The sequence below is a fragment of the Populus trichocarpa genome, chromosome 1 (assembly GCF_000002775.5).
Source record: "Populus trichocarpa isolate Nisqually-1 chromosome 1, P.trichocarpa_v4.1, whole genome shotgun sequence".
Taxonomy (NCBI): Eukaryota; Viridiplantae; Streptophyta; class Magnoliopsida; order Malpighiales; family Salicaceae; genus Populus; species Populus trichocarpa.
The window spans coordinates 33,274,161-33,294,615 of NC_037285.2; the positions used below are offsets into that span (position 1 = coordinate 33,274,161).

The 20,455-nt window shown below is 31.5% G+C and overlaps 3 protein-coding genes and 1 long non-coding RNA gene across 6 annotated transcripts in view; 2 read left to right on the forward strand and 2 right to left on the reverse strand.

The window, feature by feature from the left end:
- Positions 1-4,876: 4,876 nt before the first annotated feature.
- LOC7495820 (uncharacterized) lies at positions 4,877-8,182 on the forward strand. Of its 2 annotated transcripts, none has more exons than XM_052452946.1 (12): positions 4,877-5,040; positions 5,343-5,576; positions 5,772-5,846; positions 5,932-5,990; positions 6,083-6,221; positions 6,331-6,427; positions 6,516-6,582; positions 6,759-6,857; positions 7,149-7,241; positions 7,347-7,501; positions 7,594-7,695; positions 7,803-8,182. In XM_052452946.1, the coding sequence occupies exons 2-12, from the start codon at positions 5,378-5,380 to the stop codon at positions 7,969-7,971; spliced, it is 1,254 nt and encodes a 417-aa protein (XP_052308906.1). In that variant the 5' UTR covers positions 4,877-5,040; positions 5,343-5,377; the 3' UTR covers positions 7,972-8,182. The 2 variants fall into 2 exon arrangements, with proteins under 2 accessions (XP_052308906.1, XP_052308908.1); XM_052452948.1 differs by having other exon boundaries at positions 4,878-5,040; positions 6,086-6,221.
- A 282-nt stretch (positions 8,183-8,464) lies between these two features.
- Positions 8,465-10,528, reverse strand: LOC7461629 (CASP-like protein 1F3). The gene is made up of 3 exons (XM_002298625.4): positions 10,099-10,528; positions 9,857-9,980; positions 8,465-9,057 (listed from the first exon to the last, which is right to left on the reverse strand). The coding sequence occupies exons 1-3, from the start codon at positions 10,329-10,331 to the stop codon at positions 8,833-8,835; spliced, it is 582 nt and encodes a 193-aa protein (XP_002298661.2). The 5' UTR covers positions 10,332-10,528; the 3' UTR covers positions 8,465-8,832.
- A 5,464-nt stretch (positions 10,529-15,992) lies between these two features.
- On the reverse strand, positions 15,993-18,172 carry LOC112328799 (uncharacterized). 2 transcript variants are annotated; one of them, XR_002983979.2, is made up of 3 exons: positions 18,025-18,172; positions 17,192-17,375; positions 15,993-16,354 (listed from the first exon to the last, which is right to left on the reverse strand). It is a non-coding gene; the product is annotated as an uncharacterized LOC112328799 (long non-coding RNA). The 2 variants fall into 2 exon arrangements; XR_008058351.1 differs by having other exon boundaries at positions 15,993-17,375.
- The window catches only part of LOC7495816 (phytyl ester synthase 2, chloroplastic), a 49,784-nt gene continuing 47,354 nt past the window's right edge, over positions 18,026-20,455 (forward strand). The window contains exon 1 of the mRNA XM_052450090.1: positions 18,026-18,443. Coding sequence (XP_052306050.1) covers positions 18,026-18,443 — 418 coding nt within the window. The remainder of the gene's footprint in view (positions 18,444-20,455) is intronic.

A 20,455-nucleotide genomic window follows, 5' to 3' on the forward strand; every position in this document is an offset into this window, starting at 1 on the left:
TGACTTTAAAATTTAATTAGTTCAGTGTGATGAAGTTCGATGGCTTCAAAAGATGACATCAACCTTAACACACACAAGTGAATGAGAGTTGATAGAAGGTCATTTTGGACAGCAAAGTGACTCCGTGAAAGTTCTGAGTGAGGCATAACTTGACTTGCAAAAAGTTTGAGATTGGTTGCTACTTAAACTAAGCTCAAACTAGCTATATATTATATTGCCCAGGGTTGATACGTGGGTCGATTTTTTTTTTTTTTTCAACATGAAAAATGAATATCTCAATATTTGTTACTTGTTTTTTTTATATAAAAAATCTCAATTCTAAATTGAAAATTTTATGTATATATTTAATTAAATAAATTAAGAAGTATTTATGCAATCGAGACAAATTATAAAGCTCGATTCCTAACCAATCGAAGTTAACTAATCAAACTCATAACTAGTGTCATGTATTTAATCAAGTTCAATAATTTTTTAAATTTTTTTTATTTAATTATATGGTAAAAAAATAAACGATCGTAAAATTGAGAACTAATTAAATATAAGGTTGTTTGTTTGAGATCGCAATAAACCTACAAATATTAAACAAAAACAAACTATATTGCCCAATAAAAAATCAACAAAAAATTAAAGAAAATTAAGCAAGAAAAATCAATAAAAATCTCATTATGAATTATCAGATTGGGAAAAAAGCAATCCAAAAACTCAAAAGAAAAAAAAAAGACAAATTATAAAGGATCAAATTGGAAAAAAATATAAAAGCCAAAAAAAAAAGAAGGAAAAAAAAATCCTGGGATATATGCCTAGTGGTCTACCTTTGATTTTTATAGAAAAAAAATAGAAGTGACTGGTTTGTCTAAATTCTAATGACTAAATGTCATTGAAAAAAGTTAGGCTAGGGGTGCTCAACACCTAAAAAATCCATTTTAACCATTTTATGATAAAACAAAACATCTAAAAACATTAAAGAGGCTTAAATAAACCCATTTATATCTTCATATAACCCAAAAAGGATTAAAATAAAAGTCAACTCAAAACCCAAAACATTTCAACATCAGATTTACTTTTTTAGGCAATTTAAAGGTGAAAGAACATCTTATTTGAATTCTTCTCATCAAATGGAGCCCATAAACATCATGATAGATCTTTTTAGTGGTCGAAATCATTATCAACTGACAATTTCTCTCTCTATGAATTCCTCTTTTTTACCTCAAACTAATGACTAAAAAATAGCAAAAATAAAATTTTGTTCCACAATTGAATTTTTAAAATATTTAGGGATCAAGAAGTTATTATTTAAAAAGTAAGAGGATCAGAGTGTATTTTTATCCCATTTTTTAAATTGCCACTTGTTTCCTTCTTGTTTTACACTTCGGTCCTCTTTGTTTTAATTTTGTCCCTCATTAACAAGTTTTGATAAATCAGACATGAATCTAGGCATAAAATGATGCAATCGAAGAGAAACAAAGATTTAGGATCAAATTGGAAAAAAAACTATAGGTATTGTGGATTGATACAGTGAAAAACCCATGTATTTTAGAGTTTTTGTTAATGATCTTAGTAAATACTAGTTTACATGTTGCGCTATAGTGCAAGTCAGATCAAAGTTTTTTTGAAAGTAAAAAAACTATCTAGGCCACAAGAAATTATTTAACATTCTTATTAAATCTAGGTTAGCTTTGAAACTTCCTAACCTGACTTCTTGTCTAACTTGAGTTTAAAATTAAACTATGTTGGAGTTTTTTCAATGTATCCCAATCAACTTTGTAGGTCTAAAGTCAATCCAAATGACCAGTAAAAAGTATGATTTGAGTTTTGAATTTTAAAAAAAATAATCAAAATAACATTTTATTTTAGTATTGGGACACCAACATATTTGATTGACTCAGACAATGTGACAAACAAAAACAAATTATGAAGAAAAATTCAAAATCAAGAAAATATAAACGGATGAAATTGAGAAAAAGTGGAAGAAAAAGGAGGGGGAAATGGAAAGGAAAGAAAAAAAAGGGGGGAAAAAAACCTACTTCATTGTTCATATGAATATATAAATAGATGAGGTGGTAGACCAATTTTCTTGTTGATGGATGAAATTGAGGAAAAAAATAAAAATGAAATATAAAAAAAAGGGAAAATGGAAAGGAAAGAAAAAACAAAAACAAAGAAATGAAAGGAGATCAAATTCTATTTGTATTGCTTTTTGAAATGAACTTTGTATTTAGTTTGATATTTTTACTATAATTTCGCGAGTAATCTCATCAAATTAGGTTATAGAATGGTATAATTATGTCATAACCCAATTTTGGATCTTCAAAAATTATTTTTATTAAAATATATATTAAAAAAAAATCATAAATTCCAAATCCAAAAAATATTTTTGAGACTTGAGGAGATAAGCTTTCGATTCGAGTTGCAAAAGACCAAAATATCAGAAGAATAGCTAGATTATGAGATTTCGACAATATGAGATGAAGAAAGAAAGAAAATTGAGGTTGAAATCCAAACTTGACCAAAAGTGAAAGAATTAATTAAGTTTGAGGACTTAATTAAACTTTTAATGAATTTTATGAATTCAATTAAAGATTCAATTGAAAAAAAATCAAGTTTGAATGTCTAATTCAAATCAATTTGCAAAAGATTGGAAGATTAGGGACACTGGGTGTTGTAACAAACTTTTTCAAGGACTAAATTGAAGAAAATAAAAGTTTAAGGCTTAATTAGGGATGAAATTAAACAAATTAGAAAACAAGGGCTACTTTGTAAAAGGCTCCAGACTTGAAGGTTCTCGATTGATTTTTAGCAGGGGTCTAATTTTATAAAATTAGTCAGTTTGTCTCAATTAATGATGTTTGAGCTTAGATCGAAACAAACAAATTGGAAAACAATGGCTACTTTGTGAAAGGTGCTAGAATTAAGGGATCTTAATTGATTTTTGACAAGGATTTAATTGCATAAAATTAATCAGTCTTGTCTCAATTAAGGATATTTGAGCTCAGATTGAAACAAAAAGACCAAATTGAAATTTATCACTCCATTTACTCCCACAGCGGCGGCTGTCATTAAGTTGTGCATTGCTGATAATTATTAGTCTCTGACAACGATGAGTCTGGGATTTAAGCCTAGTGAAGAACGTTGATTGCTGTCATCCATGAACCAGGCTGTCTTGTCCTAAGTAACATGCATGCTGCATCTATGAAGCTTGTACTTCATTTTCTTTATGAGAACTACCCTGCCTATCTCATCTCGCACGTATACAGGAAGCTGCCAGATTTATTTAACCTAGCGCCATTGACGGCAGATCTATCCAAAACCACAGCAGCACTTCTTCTCTATTTAAATATCATTTGACTGCAAAATTCAGTTTTTAGCATAAAGATTAAAAACGAAAAATGAGAAGCAAACACACAGTTTGAACACATTCAACATGGCCATGGAGCTGAGGGTTTTTCCTTGTGATCTATGATTTCATGATGGCTGGACCACATAGCCCAGGAACCCATATCACGGTAATCTGCATAATTCCACCTAAAAGTCTTAAACATCATTATTGTGTTTAGCCATGTGGGGAAACTTGGAAGCTATCGATAAAAAAAAAAAAAAAAAAGAGTATTTCAATGAAACAATGGCTCCTGTGATTTCATTGGATGTAGCGTAGATAAGCCATCTGATCAACAGATAACCCTAGCTGTTAGACAAATGCACCAAGCAGTCAAAACAGTTTTTGTTTACATAATCGGATTCATGTAATAATATTTTAATAGGTAATAAATACTCAACAATTATTGTTCTTACCATAATTCGAAAGCCACCAGTAACTTTCATGTTTATTTTGAACAAGGGTCAACTTTAAGACATAGTTATTAATTAAACTAAATCTCCTTCGGTGAATTCATATGAAAAACCCACAATTTAGAGTCTTACATGTGTTAGTTTTTCATTTGAATTTAAAAAGACATTGATGTGATCCAAATTCTTCGTCATAATATTAATTGGGAAATAGAATAAAATTTAAGGATCTGTTGTGTTTAACCCAAATTTGTCAGTCTTTGAATACTTATTCTTATCTTGTTGTGTTTCTGCTTGTATTGTATAGAAAGACAACTTCATTAACTTTTTTTTGAATTGGTAAAAATGTAATTATACTATAGTGGTGACTAGTAAAATGTGTTTATAATCTATTTAGTATAATATTAAATTGCTCTTAAGCCAACCTAAATTTAACAAAAAAGCTAGAGTGAAAAGACAAAACAATCCTTGAAAAGAGTTTTTTCATTTTTGCTTTTTTAAGGGCACTCCTGCTATTATTCACTATGCAAGAAAAAAGAAAGGATGAAAATGACAATATTTGACGGTTTGGTAATTTTTTTTCTTTTTAAAGGTAATTCAATAACTTAACTATGCTAAAAAAAAATATGCAAAACGACCGAGTTGTTCTGTTTAACAATTTCAAAATGATTAATGTACGATGTACAAATTAAGAATGAATTATATTTAAAGACAAGTTTATTGATTTTTTTTCAAAAAAATAAAAATATAATTAATTATACTGTAGTGATGAAGTAAAATATATCTATAACCACATTGGTTTTGCTTTCCGTTTTAGCTTTTTTGTTATTATATGTATACTGTAGTAGCGGTGGCCCGATGACTGATCATTAACATTTGTAAGAAATAAGGGAGTTGTCCGCCTGATGAACAAAATAGGCCATGCTTGTAGCTTGAAAAAAATACAAGTAAAATAAAGAAATTACCATCAGATAAAAAGGAAAATATAGGTAGTAAAAATGGACAAATTAACCAGTAATTAACTGAAAAGCTTACTTGGATTAAAGAAATAATAGTAACACAAGTTGATTATAAATTTTCAAAGAGCTCCTGCAGAGATTTCTACGACGACTCCATGTGAGCCATGTCTCGGTTCCTGAGCTTCCTACTCTCTCTCTCTCTCTCTCTCTCGCTCCCTCTCTAATATCATCAACATTTATAATGCATCCTCGAAGCTTCACATTTTCATCCACTCCTCCTCTTCTCTCTGCACCAACTGTGAGTGATCAAGATCTCATCACTTGTCTGCTTTCTTTATTAACTATGAATCTTCCTGCTCTTATATATCCCACTACTCCATTAATGCTCCTCTCTCTATTATTTTATTACTAATGTTTGTCTTTATTGCTCTTAATTAATCGTTATTAGTTGACACTTCCATTTCTTGTTATCTTCCAATGCTACTTCATACTTATCTTGTATTTGTATAAATAGTGCTATTTGTTTTTCTTGCAACGTATTTTTTATTGAAAGTGAAGCTATATATATAGAGAGTTTCTTACGTGATATATTTTGTGTAGAATGCTATATTGGAGAGAGCTTGAAAGAAGAAAAAATGGGGTGCAGTGCTTCTATGTACGCAGTCGGGAAGAGAAAGAAGACATGCATACCAGAAGTGGTGGTGTACGTTCCTTCTATGAGAATACCAGCACAATCTGATCTTCAAAGGCCACTTAGAGGGTTAATTCTTCAAGATCTTGTTGATAGGTTGGCCTGTCTTCGCAATCAGATTGTGTTAGTGGCTGAGGATACTGGTCTGTTGTTTCTCACAATCCTGCTTATAGTGTTTCATTAGTTTGTGTTTTCTTTGGTTGCTGTGGAGAAATAGGAAAAGGACATACATTATAGTATCTGGGAATTGTGCATTTTTTCTGTTGGAAGGGATTTTTGAATTTTTTTTAAGAATTGAAGAGGAGATTAAATTGCAATACAAATTGTGGTCAATGCAGGTGGATCTGCTGTAGCTGAACTGAGGAGGGCATTGGAAGAGTACTTGCCTCTTCTTATTGGGCTCACCAAGAAAGGTTTTAAGGGTTCATTTCTAGGTTAATCTTTTCGTCAGTCTCTTTCACATCTATTTTTCTAATGAATTGTCTATGTATCTTGCAGAACATGGACTTGAGGGCTTGGTGGAATTCAACTGGAAAAATCTGGAAGATGGCCGGCTGGTAAGCCTATCGATTCTCTGCTTTCAGCTACTTCTGGAATACCTTTGGTTGGTAGTAGACTGGTAATTTGAAATTGATCAAATATGATTCAGCAGGAAAACTCTGTGGCAAACTCCTGGTTTGAATTACTATCTGTCATTCACATGATAGCAATGCTTAATTTGTCGGAGGCTAACTCGTTGATGATCCCTAAGGATCACTCTGGTTCTGGCATTAGGGTTGTATCTTCAGGTTCGCATTCGTATCCTTAATGGTCTATGTTTAGTCTTCAATTATTATGACAAAGATCTTTATGTCAAAATCTCAAGGGATTGTGATAAATGTATAACATAAAACTCAGATTGTAAGAGGGATTCTGTTGATTTACTGCTTAAGGCATCAGGATGCTTGGTATTCTGCGTCCGTGAAATCATGGCTCATTTACCACCCGATATCAAGTAAGAAAAAGGAAGATGCAGACTTAAGAATTTTTCCTGGAACTTTAAGTCAATATGTAAATGTTTGTGATTGATTCTGTGTGTCCAGGAAAAAGTTTTCAGAAGTTTTTCAGGATGGTGTCCTGGAGGCTATATCAATTCAAGCACTAGGCCAGGTATAATGCTAGTCGACCTCCGACATTGTCTTATGCCTAAGTGTTTCCATCAAAATGCAGACTAACAGACATTTGGTTACCTCTACTATTTTGTAACAATCAATTCTAAGGCAAGGTGACTGGCATTTTATCATCAAATGCGAATTAGAGGAAACTAATACTATCGTCAAATTCAGGGAACTGAAATTCAGCTTGGTTTAGCTGTCGAAAGTCAAAAGGCTTCATTGTCGGTGAAGAGGAGGTTGGCATGTGAGCAGCTGATCTACTTCGGTCAGGTTTGTGATTACGCTCTTATTCTCCCCAAGACTTGAACTGGTCAAGCTCCGATACAATGTTCTATTGCATTATTTTGTGGGTTGTGATTTTAGAAGCCTCTTTCAGTAGTATTCATCATTCAACAAGGAGGAACAGATAACTTTCATTTGAAATATACTAGAAGACTATTTTTGAAATACTTTTTCTTGGACGTATTTGGTAAACTTTCCTTGTTTGTTTAGATCTTAAGCTTGGCAACCTTCGTTGTTTCTCAAGTCTCATCGTTAGTTTTTGTCTCTGTGCTTGTTCAGGCTTATCACTGCTTGTCAGAGTCTTCTAACACGAGTAATATGCATGGAAAGAAGCATCTCTGTTTCATCAAGTGGAAGTTCCTTGAAGCAAAGGTTTCCATCGCAATAAACTTTAAATCCTGATTACTAAATCAATCTTAGAGCTGCATATCACAATTTTGCGTCAACTAATTCTGATTATTCCATATAACCTATCAGGCTGCAGCTTACTACTACCATGGTCTGATCCTTGACAAGGGCACTGAACCAGCCTGTCATGTTACTGCTGTATGCTGTTTTCTAGCTGCAGATGGACTTTTGTCAGAGAGCAAGAAGGCCTGCTTAACTTTTTGCCTCACTACTCCTGTTACCAGGTTGGTTTTGACAGTCTTTTGTAAGAAGTACCTGAGAATAATATTTGTTTTGTTATCCTTTATGTTCGCTTATTTCTCCAATTTTCCTGAAGATCCCCTCCACTTTGGGGTGCAATGAAGCACTTGCATCAGAAAATTCCTGAAGTTGCAGCAAGGAAGTCTCAGATGTATGGCTACCTCTTGGAAGAAGAGAAGTAAGCAGCTTTCTACTTGACCTTTATTTGTATTTCAGTTCACCTTTTTTTTTTTTTGTTTACAATTACTGTCCGAAACTATAATTTTAACATTGTTAATGTTGCAGGGCTCTACAAGCACCGCCTGACCTACCAGATTTCCAATTGTCATTAGCACCTGATGACTATTTATTGCCTGAAATAGATTCAGCATGGGATTGCAACAAGTGTGAAATCCAGAGCCAGCCCTTAAAAGAGCACCCCAAAGATTCTGAAGATGACACTGAAACTGAATGAAACCCTCTATGACCTCTTCTTCTGTGTAATTGCAATGTACTCTGATGAACTGAAAACTATGCCATGCAAGGCTAGTACAGTACCATACCTTACCGTGGAATAGCAACTAGATACTTTCTTCTTCGTCTGTCTCTTCCATTTCCACATCTATGTACATTCTGGTTTTAAAATACTGTCTAATAAAACCTGCAAGATTTTATATCTTTAGAAACATGGTCTTCTGTTTTGATTCAAGACAAAATCAAGAACATTTTTTTTTTTGTACGCTTCAAACAGGCAACGGAAGCCAGTTTTCGATCAGTGTTCATCTTTTAGTGCTTATTGTGATTATCACCAAATAAACTGAGAGCTTCTCAGCAACGTTAGCAGGGGAAGTTGGATATGAGAGCTCCAATGATTTCTACAGTCCTGATTTTTTGGCGATAAACAGTAACCTGTGTAATAACATTCTTTCTTAGCAAATATAATTTGAGCATGGTGGAGACTGCAAAAGTGGTTAAGAATAAAGATTCAATTTAAAGGTGATAAAGCATGATCCAAATGCCCTTAAATTTAAAGGCTCGTGACATTCTAGCCACCTACCCTCGAAACAAAAATTTACAACTATCCGAAACACAAATGTGTCTGTCTTATATTCTATTTATAAAATGTGTGTTCTGCAGCAATACTGTAGCTTCCAATGACAGACAAACATAAGAAAGAAAGACACCTATAATCTGCTCTACCCCATCCCTCTTTCATCTTGTAAAACAAAGAGAGGCATCCCAGACCAGAAATCAATGGGTTGTTGATCAGAGGCTCCTTTTTAATACCTTATTTTTTAATCTTCTTGGTCAGCCTCTCCTCTTCTCTGCTCACAATTCACTCAGTTGCTCGAGACATGAGTTTGTGCACAGATAGAATATTAAGTGCCAAGTAGCAAAAGAAAGCAAGGTAAGATAGCACAGTAGATATCAACATTTGGTGGCAGAACTTCTTCACAATATCGCAAATAGGAGACCAATAAGTCTCTGGTTGCCCATATTGACTCAAATAACCCACAGCTGTTGCTGCTGCACAACCAGATATCAACAACAGCGTCATCACCTGCAATGGATACAAATTTCATCCTCGCATCAACTCGTGGGACGACTTAAAGCTAGAGGTGTTTAGCTATTTTAAAGAACGTTGTTTCTACAATATGGTGGTGGATAGAATGTAATCAAACATTTTTTTAGCAAAAATTAAACCAAGAAAATTTAAAAGAAAAGGAGTATATAAAGTTTAATACCAAACCAAAAGAAGAGAGACCGGCTGCTTTGCGGTATATACACTATTATCTGCATTTTATAGCATTCTACATGTTATATTGTCGGGAGAATCTTTTCTCGTGAAGCAAATTTGCACGAATGCAGGACGTAAATCGATAGAATCTGTCAATTTTAGCTATTCTTAACCATGTTTAAAAATTCTTACTTGAAAATATATTAAAATAATTTTATTTTTTTTAAATTATTTTTAACATTAACACTACACTTCAAAATAATCTGAAAACACAAAAAAGTATTACTTTAAAACAAAAAAATAAAAAAATTTCAGTTTTTTTTAAAAATATTTTTAAAATATAAAAACAAATAAAAGAGCTTGCATTATGAGTCCATTTACAGGTAAACTGTTTTTAACCTCAGTCAACTGTTTTTATTAAAAGTATTTTATTTTTCTTTAAACTTCTTATCCGTTTTTTGTGTGGAAAAAAAAAACTTTTGGTGAATGACTTTAATTAGGTAGGTGGCAACAAATTTTTTGTAGTACCTTGAAATATTTATAGAAGAAGGTGACAATGAATGAATGTTTGTACAATTATGCTTATATTCATGTGTTAGAAAATCAACATATATTCACTTACCATGTCATGCAAATGAAGAAAAAAATAATTGATAGGCTTTGATCCTGAGCGCCTGAGAGGCCAAACAAAGAGCATTGACAACGCAGTGAAGGCAAACACAGTTGCATTGACACCAAGCAAAAACCTGCAGGATAACCCAGAATCAAAAAAGCTTAGCATATCTCCTGTCTAGCTAATAATACGTGCTTAAAAGTTCTTAAACCCCACAAAATCAAAGAATATAATGTTTAGCGTGTAATTACTTCATGGCAGAACTTTGTTTGTAGCTTGGTGTAATGGCCAGCCCGAGAAGAGAGACTGGTTCCTTTGCAGTGATCATTACGGGGATAGCAGTCACAGTGAAAGCAATGGCTAAGAACCTTAGTGTAATTTGAGCCAGGATGCGACTTCTCTGTGATTGACTTGCGGTTGGCATGCCTCCTGGAGAGTTGGCTTGGAAAAATCTTTTTTCTGAAGTATTCTGTGGAGAAGCCATGGAAAAAAAAACCCTCTCTGCTGTAGATTCCGAACAACAAAACAAAAAAGCCCGAGAGCAAATAGAGGATGAAATCAAGGGAGCAGAAGGGGATGTTACTACAGAGAAAAAAAGGTGTTTTTATGGGGATGCTTCTTGGTTAAAAACTAAGGAAGGGAACTTAGTTTGATCTAAAGTCTGCAATCAGTAATAAATATGTGAAGAAAACCCACCCACCCACCCACTAATTGACAGGTCAGGAAAATCAAAGCAGATGCCAGCCCAGAAGGAATCCTGAAAGAAGAAGGAATTGTCTCTCTATTTTTCGGAACTGCATATCCTTTTCTGTTTCCAATTAAACAAAATTCAGTTTTTTTTAGAATAATCAAAATTTAGTTTAAAAACTCATAAGAACATTAATTTGTAATAATGAAATGGGTAAATGCTAATCTTACCAAATATATTTAATCTCTGGGAAATCACTTTATAGAAAAAGTCTTATGCGTGGAATTATAAGTGGATCTTATTAGTGTTTATTATAAATCTAATATTTGAAATATTTAATCAAAAATGTTTTGGTGAGATGTTAATCATTGTATCATTTTTCTCTCTCTTATGAGCCGAGACTTAGGTCAACCGTTGAACATCACTATCTCAATATATTTATTTTACTTTATTGGTTGTTGGACCATGATTTAAAAAAAAATCAATTATTTGAATAGAAATAAATGATATCACTTATTTAATATATATATATATATATATAAATTATAGATTGAACATTATGATACGGATTAAATACCAAAAACGATCCTTTCAATAATAATAATAATAATAATAATAATAATAATAATAATAAATTACTCATGAACACATTTTTAAATAATTGAAGGACACATTTGTTAATAAAAGTTAGTTATGGTGTTTCTTTCTTGATTAGTATGATTGATGATTTATTTATTTATTTATTAGTTAATGTGATAAACCAACTTTGATTTGTTTTTTTCTTCTTATTTTTATCCAATTTGTGCTCACAGGATATCTGTTCAGTGGTGAAATTTTTTTGATGAATTATTGACAAACTATTAATTTATTATTATTATTAGGGGTTAAAGGTTTGTAGCAAGAGTTGAAATATCCAAAATAGAATCCTCTTATTCAAAAGAAAATAAAAATAAAAATCCTCCAACTCTTAGCCCATCAAGAAAAAGAATATTTTTAAATATATAAAAATGAAGGTAACCCGTACTTTTCTCTTTATATATATATATATATATATATTATTCAAGTTCAAGCAAGACGCTACTTCCAAAACACTATAAAAGTAATTGAATTTGATTAAACATGTAGATAGCTACAGGGCAATTGTTCAGAGCCGATCTCAAACAAAGCACAATAAAACAAATTAGCCCAAGTAATTATTTTAAAGCATAACGAGGTATAAATATGTTTGGTTGAAAAGAAATAAAAAGAAAATTATAAAATAAATTTGTTTTTTTAAAGTGAATTTCCATTTTAAAATAATACAAATATGGAAACATGTCATTTCTATGAGTTAAAAGAGTTAACTTAGGTTAACAGGAATCGATCCAATATGTTATCGTCTCAGTGTTAAAAAAAAATATAAGTATTTTTTTTTAATCCTAATCCCTTTTTTTTATGGTTATTTAGGTTGCCTTTAAAACCACGCGTCTAATCTTTGTTTTTATATTGTTGTTTTTTTCTTTGTTTTTTTTGGTTTTTGAACCGGTCAAATTAATTAGTTCACACTAAGATAACTCCTATATGATTTAATTGAAAACCTTGACATGACAAGGATTGTACAAAAAAAGCAGTTGATAATGCAACACAAAATCTTATAATTTCATTTGAAAATAAATCAAGAAAAATAACAAGTTCATTATTTAAATGAAATAATTAAAACAAAAACTTAAGAGAAGTTATTGTAGTCCAAAAGACATTACACTATTCATTGGAATAGTGAAATAACACAATTGTCCCTGACCCAAAAAAAACTTTGAACTAAGCATTGGAGGCAAGGTCGTATTTTCACCATGACACAATTATCTTTTACAAATTGTATGGGGTTAGTTTGGTCAATTTTATTTTTATTGTACAATAAAATTACTAATTTAACATAACATAAAAAATATAATGCTTCTTACTCATTTCTATTTTTATTTCTTACTCATTTCTCCTTTTATTGTACAATAAAATTACAGGATGACATGTGGGGCCCCCACGTCATTTGGATGGTGTGTGCGGAATCGTCTGACCATCAAATATCACATTTCAGAGCGGTGTTAGAAAGGTCACGACGCCCCCTTCGCGATGGCGTGGTACCTGGACCTAACACGCCTCTAGTTTAGCGTTGGCTGCTATTTTTTTTCATTCTTCTTCTCTCTCTCCTCCTTGAATTCAATGTCAGCCCCTTCAAAAGTTTAGATAAGCCCCTTCAATTTTTTTTCCTTCATATTTGGTCCCTATCCTTTTGATTACTAGTTTTTTTTATTTTGAATAAGCTATGAAATTACAAATATTCTTTCAACTTTACTCCCTTTCATTTTTAATCTTTCAAATTTGATCTTTATTATATTGAATTCTATTTTTTATTTTGAATTAGCTATAAAAAACATTAATTTCATCCGCTTTTCATTTTTTAATCTTTCAATTTTGTAATCATTTTTTTTATTGCTATTTATCTTGATTAGGCTCATTTTTTAGATATTGTTTTACAATTTCATCCTTTATGGGTTTTTTGTTTTATCAAATTTGATCCCATTATTTTTATTGATATGTTTTTTCCTATGGCAACTTTTTAAAATTGATTTTTTTTCACGATTTCATCCTTTAAAATTAAATTAGTTGGAAATTAAGCTTTTTGGTTGAACTCAGGTCAAGAATTTTACGGCTTGTGAGTTTTAGAGATTAGACCGAGTTTAGAAGATTTGTGCTGGTTGGCTTTAAGTTTTTTTTTAAAAAAAAAACTAATGTATTTTTCACTCTTGTTTTAGGGTTTTGCTTCTCTTTGTACGGTTTGCTTTCTCTAGAATTGGTCTTGGATTCATGACCAGAGTTACTGATTTCAAAGATTAATATGTGTTGACTTTTTGTTTTATAGGTTCTTTTTTTAAAATTAATTTATTTCAATTTCATCTTTCAACATTTTATTTATTTGAAATTGGTATCCCTACTCTCTTTTTTCCTTTCCTTTCTATTGAGTTATCTTAATTTTGTATCCATGGTTACGGGGTTTGCAAGATACCCTAGTTGACTCAAATTGTTTTTCGTTGCTATGGGTTTAATTATGGGTTTATGACCAGAGTCACTAGTTAAAAGGTTAACGCATACTGACTTTTTTTAAATATTTTTTTTAAAATTGACTTATTTCAATTTTATCCTTCTAATATTTGATTTATTAGAAATTGGTCTTTGTACTTTTTTTCCTTTCATTTCTATTGGGTTATCTCGATCACGTGCCCATGGTTGCGAGGTTTGCGGGTTAACCTGGTTTGACTCTTATATTTTCTCCATTGTTTTTTTAAATGAAATTATGTTTCTCGTTTTCATCTTTCAACATTGAGTTGTTCAATAATTAAATTTTATGATTTTATTCAATTTGCTTTTGAACACGGTTATCCTAGTATCACGACCAAGTCAAATATTTTGCATCTTGACCCGGGTAGCCTCGGATCAAGTTTTTTCAACCTTCTTTTAATTCTATAATTTTTTTAAAAAATAAATTCATCTTATTGAGCTTTAACTTTTTTTCTTTTGATTTTTTTTTTGAGTTATCATGTTCTCATTTGATTTATTAGGAATTGGTATTAGAACTTCTTTTTCCTATGTTTCTTTCTATGAGATTATCTCAATCTTATGTCCATGGTCATAGAATTTGCGAGTTAACCTGGTTTAACTTGGTTTTTTTGTTATTTTTTTCAGTTTCACCCTTCAACATTAAGTCCTTTGATAATACAGAAATTCTTAGTCGAATTATTTTTGCCTTTATTTTGTTGTCACTTTTTTTCTTAATTTATTTATTGTTGTTGTCTGTTTTTTAATCATGTTATTTAAATTACTAATTGAATCAATTACTCGGGTCTTAGATTTTTTCCTTGGCACTACTTTTTTATGTTGAAATTTTTTTTGTTTAGCCCATGACGGAGTGCGGGCCATAAATCTAATATCCAAAAAAAAAAACAATTGCATTTCTAAATTAAAATTTTTTAAGAAATGCAAATTAAAAAACTCACCAAAGTTAGGCCAATAGGGAAACTATTGGCCCAACTCAGCGGGCTAGACTTGCGCACCTGGCCTGATTTATTATTCTTTTAATATATTAGGCATACGATGCATCGTTCGTCTAATTTTTTTTGAAAAAAATGATATCAAACGGCACATTGTCTACTATGATAGACGACACACTACTTACGGGAGCACTTTATGGCTATCTCCGGTGGCTGAAAGTTAGAAAGACCTCACTAGCTTAAAAACCCATTTTCTCGCCATTTTTAACCAAAAAACATCATATAAACACACTCTAAAGACCTCATTAAACTCATTTATAGTCTTAAATAATTACTTAATCAATCTAAAAATGAAAAATAAACCTGAATTTTAAAAACTTCCTGAACCCTGATCTATTTTCTCAAGGAGTTTAGATGGTAAAAAAACACTTCAATGGAACTTCTCTCATTGATTGGAACACTTTGACACCAAGAACGACCTTTTTAGTAACCAAAATATGGTTAATGGACGACATTCTCTCTCCTCATTATTTTCTCTCTTCGCTCTCAAATCATAGACTAAAAAATAAAGAAAATAAAGTTGTAGACTAAAATGTTTAATAGAAAAATGAAACAGATCAAAAAGTACCTTTTCCAAATCCCCAAGATAAAATATGGGGAAAAACTACGAGGACTTTTTTGAATCTTTTTTTTTATAAAAAGCCTACCATTTGGATTGTTTCTCGATTTTGGTCCTTTAATTTTCAATTTTTCCTAAACTATAAATCAAATTATTTTTTGTCAAATCAAGTACCAACGCAAAACCGAGATTTTTTTAGATCGTGATAACTTCATAGAAACAAATATAAACAAATTGTAAAGCTCTATTTTTAACAAACACAATATCAAATGATTAAATTGAAAAAAAATCAAATACAAAAAAGATTGAAAGATTGAGAAAAACCAAGCTACTATATGAATCCACGATAACTTGTGAGAAGATGAATAAGAAAATCAGAAGCTCTTTTAAATCATAGTTATTAAACCCGGCCCGGGGGTTGAACCGGCCAAGGGACCAAGTCCCAAGTTTCATGGGTCAACTCGGGTCAACCCGGATCAACCTGGAAAAATTATAAAAAAATATTTAAAGTTTTAATATTTCATGTGAGAAAATAAAGAAAAAAATCCATGTAAATATAAGCTATACATATTGTAAATAATGAAGTTTAAAAGAATATTTTTTAAATTTTTATCCAAAATGACATTGATTCAATTTTTTATATATAAAAAAAAAATTGTCCAAAACATCATTGTTTTGGAAAAAAAATGTATTTTTTTAGAAGAAAGTAATATACCCAGGCCAAACCATTAAGCCAGCAAATTATCCCACCGAACTTATAACTTGAATCATGGAACAAACTATGATTGTTGTCAACTAAAACCAGTTGCCTCAACCTATCTTCAACATTTTCAATTTTATATCACTAACAATTTCTATATTCAATAGCAGGGATGACCCTTTTTGAAATATTATATAATGAGCAGCATAAATTAAATAAAAGCGATGTGATTAACATCTTTCTTCAACACACTAGTTATTGTCCTTCAGCAAAACTATATAATAAACCAAAAATAAGAGGGCGAAGCATGGAACCTTCTATCAACCATCTGGAAGAACTTTGTCTTTTCAATGTGAGCTTACTTGTTCGTCAGGCTGAGCTTTCCTTCGTTTGATTAATAAGTAAATAAATAATAAGCATAAATCACATCAAGCTGGACATTATGAGAGCTCGACACCATAATTTGGTTGTATCCCATCTGCTATGTCTCCACATACGACACAAGTTAATAAATGCTCTCGATTTCGACTTCTTGTATGTAACTCTCTATTTTAGATAGTTCTAACACTTAATTGATAATAAATTGTAGGTGTTTTTCCATAAGTATTTTTAGATTGATGTTTCCTTTTTTTCCTTTTCCTTTCATTTTTTTATAATAAAATTAGTGTTTTTTAACCAATTTAATATTAATACATTAATATCATAAAAAAAAATTATACAAAATCATCAATTTTAAACAATATAAACAAGATTCTAAGCTCTAATGTTATAACTCTATTAATATTAGAGTCTGTTTTATATTATGGTAATAATTATTTTATAAAATATTTAGTGTTTTTTAACTATTTTAATACTAATACATTAAGATTGTAAATTTTTTTTATACAAAATCATCAATTTAAAACCGCATAAACAAGATTCTTAGCTTTAATGTTATAACTCTATTAATATCAGAGTCCGTTTTATATTATGGTAATAATTACTTTATAAAATATATATTTTTTTAAAATACATTCAAATAATATATACATATATTAAAAATTTATTTTTATCATAACTACATTAAAATTATTTAAAAACAAAAAAAAATTATATAAAACAAAAAAAAATTATTTTTTTCCAAAAGCTTTTGAAATGCAATAAAGGCTATGATATCTCTCTCTTAAAAAAAAATTATAATTCAATCCTCTTTTTGGAAACCTCTATCTATTTTTATTGTTGCTTTTTTTGTTAGTTTTTTTATATTTTTTTATAAAGATATAAAAAAATAAAATCAAAAATCAAAACTTTAATTACTAATAAATAACAATCCTACCTCACATCAGATCAGGCAGCATGTGGTTGAGACCTATCTTGGTATTGTCATCGCAGAGGACCCTTGTGACGGCCTGTCCTGTGCCTTTAACAATAGATGATTCTCTTAATCATAAATTCTAAAGAGGTAAAACGTTAAACATCTGAGCCGGCTTGTCATTATTAAAACCGACCTGGGGTGTTCTCTGCGTAAGATCCAAGTCATGGATCAGATATGTTAATTTAGATTAATTATTTTTTATGAGTTAAAATAACATCGCTCAAGAAATAATAAATCTTAATCAGATAATCACAGGTCTAGCCTCTAAATCAATTTCTTTTTTTAGACTTGAGCTAAATCAGGTCGATCCACCATAGCTGTGCTTCCTCAAATCATTGACATCTTGTCATATATTTATAAAAAAAACCCACTCAAATTTGAATTTCCTAGCTCAATCATGCAAATAAATTGTGTAATTTCAATTCATAACCGTTCAGAAAAAAATAAACCAGTTCACTCGTATTTATTCTTCAGTTTTGTGCTGATATTATAAATTACAAGAGAAGAAGAAGAAGAAGAAGAAAGATTGCCACCAAGAAATTTCTACAATCATAAATAATAATTTGGCCTTGATTATCTTAATATTTTAACGGTGAAATCAAGAGCTGATGAATTATATAGATGACAAAATGTAGAGAGTTTTTGTATTATTCTATAATTAGAAATTACTTTAAAGAAAATCAGCAATCTGCTTGCTAGTTCTTGTCAATTTTTTTTAATAATAATCAATTCCGTTATAAATAAATTTAAAAAACCAGACAAAGAGAAAGAGATCAGTGTGAAGTTTACTGTACCATGGCTGTAAATGGAGCTTGTTTTTTCGCGGCCGGTTTTCCAACGACGGTCCGTTGTTGTGCAAAACCATCGTCGTCCGGTAAATTCAAACGGAATCCAGCGGTGGCAAATACGATTCGTCGTTTTGCTGTTTCAACAGAGGAATCGATAACAACTGAAACGACAACGGATTTTGTAGAGGATGGAAGGTTGAAGAAGAAGGTGGTGGATGGAGAAAAGATGAACCCATACGTCTTGGAGTTGGAGAAAACTGAATTGGAGTATAAAAGTAGTAGAAAAGGTTTGAATGATTATTTTGAGGAATCCAGAAATTTCATCAAATCAAGCGGCGGCGGTGTTGGTGGTCCGCCTCGGTGGTTCTCTCCTTTGGACTGTGGGTCGCGCTTGGATAACTCTCCTCTCCTCCTCTATTTGCCTGGTCAATCCTTTTAATCAACTCCTTATTTTAATTAATAATGATAATTCCTTTAATCCATTTTATTCTTTCTGTAGTTTTTTTTTATATTATTATTAATAATAATATTTTGCAGGGATTGATGGCGTCGGCCTAGGCCTTAGCACGCATCATTCAACTCTTGGAAAGCAAGTATTAATTAAATTTTTATCGGCTTAAAATTATCCTCAAAATTATTATTATTATTATTATTATTATTATTATTTTATAGATTTTGCGGCTTAAAATTATCCTCAAAATTATTATTATTATTATTATTATTTTATAGATTCTGCGGCTTAAAATTATCCTCAAAATTATTATTATTATTATTATTTTATAGATTTTGCGGGTATAATTTTCAACCAGGAAAAAAGGACCGTAATTAATGCTTGAAACTGCTGCCGGGAATAATGGGAAAATTTATTAGATTTCTTTGGATTATCCAAATGAAAAAAAACATAGAAATAATAACAGGATTATTACGTATCCTTTTGTTGTTTAATGATGAAATGTTAATGATGGTATTGATCTGGGTGCCTTGTTTTGGACATTGAAACTAGGATTTTCGACATATGGTGCTTGCATATTCCAGTCAAGGACAGAACATCTTTTATAGGTCCTCTTTTGTCCTGCCCTGTCACTAACTTGATACATAACTGTGTAACAGACATTAAATTTTGTATGCCTGGTTGGATTTCTTTATGCATATATGTTGAGGGAAGTTTTCATGGTTCAGGACTAGTGAAGCTGGTTGAGAGAACAGTAAGATCGGAGAATCACCGTTCACCTAGTAAGCCTATATATCTCGTCGGAGAGTCTCTTGGAGCCTGCCTTGCGCTTGCTGTGGCGGCTCGCAACCCCGATATTGATCTCGTCCTTGTTTTGGTTAATCCAGGTGAAGATCCTTGCATCCTTGTGTATCATTGGTGGGAGTTCGAAATTCAGTGTTTTTCCTGTGTTTATGAGTGTCTGGAGATAGAGGGAAATGGCCAACAATGGCATCATGTGAAACAAATCTGTAGGATGTATCAAAGACTTGAATGAATGGAATCTGCACTGGGGCACTTTGCATGTAGCATGCCTTCTTTTAGGCTGGAAGTGGAAGTTTTTTGGGATTAAAACTTGTATAGATATATATTATCTTATGCTTAACAGGGATAATAAGATTCGAACTCGTGACCGCTTGGTTATTAAAGTTCTGATATAATGTCAAAAAACCAATTTAATTTAAAAACTTAAATTGTTAAGTGAGATCCCAAGATATGATTTTTATTATTTTCTGACACTCAGTTATTTTCGACGTAGTTTAGTTAATTGAAGAGGGTGTTGTTCGTTAGTAAATACTTTATTTACTCTGTATTTGTTTGATCTTTTCACTGCAGCAACATGTTTTGAGAAGTCACAACTGCAGCGTCTTATGCCTTTGTTAGAGATCATGCCCATCCAACACCAGTTCGGCCTGCCTTATATTCTGAGCTTAATGACAGGTCCAATTTCAGTGTTCATATATAGAATTACATTTTATGCTTTTATCAGTTGCTTGAGATGCATATTTGATTTTACCAAGAGCTAACAACAATTGTTTGGTCTCAAAATGTGCTAATGGGTGCTCGAACCATTTTTCAAGATATTCAAAAACAATAGTCTTCAAAATTGCTTAGGTTGGACAAGGGATAAACGAGTGTTGGAACTATTTTGCTGTGGTGCACACCTTCAGAAGCTTGGTGTGCATTGCTTGGTTAATATCATGTAGGTCTTGTGCTACAAAGATGGTGGTGGCACCCAGTGGCGGAGGGAGGGGGGGCTGGCAGGGCCCCGGCCCCTACAAGGAAATGCCCCTCCCTTGTAAATATTTAATAAAAGTAACATACTGCAAGGAAATGCCTCTCCCTTGGCCTCTCATAATTTTTTTTTCTTGCTCCACCTCTGGTGGCACCTTCAATATTATTAAAACAACTAATTTGCCTGGAATCGGTTTAACTATTCATATGAAT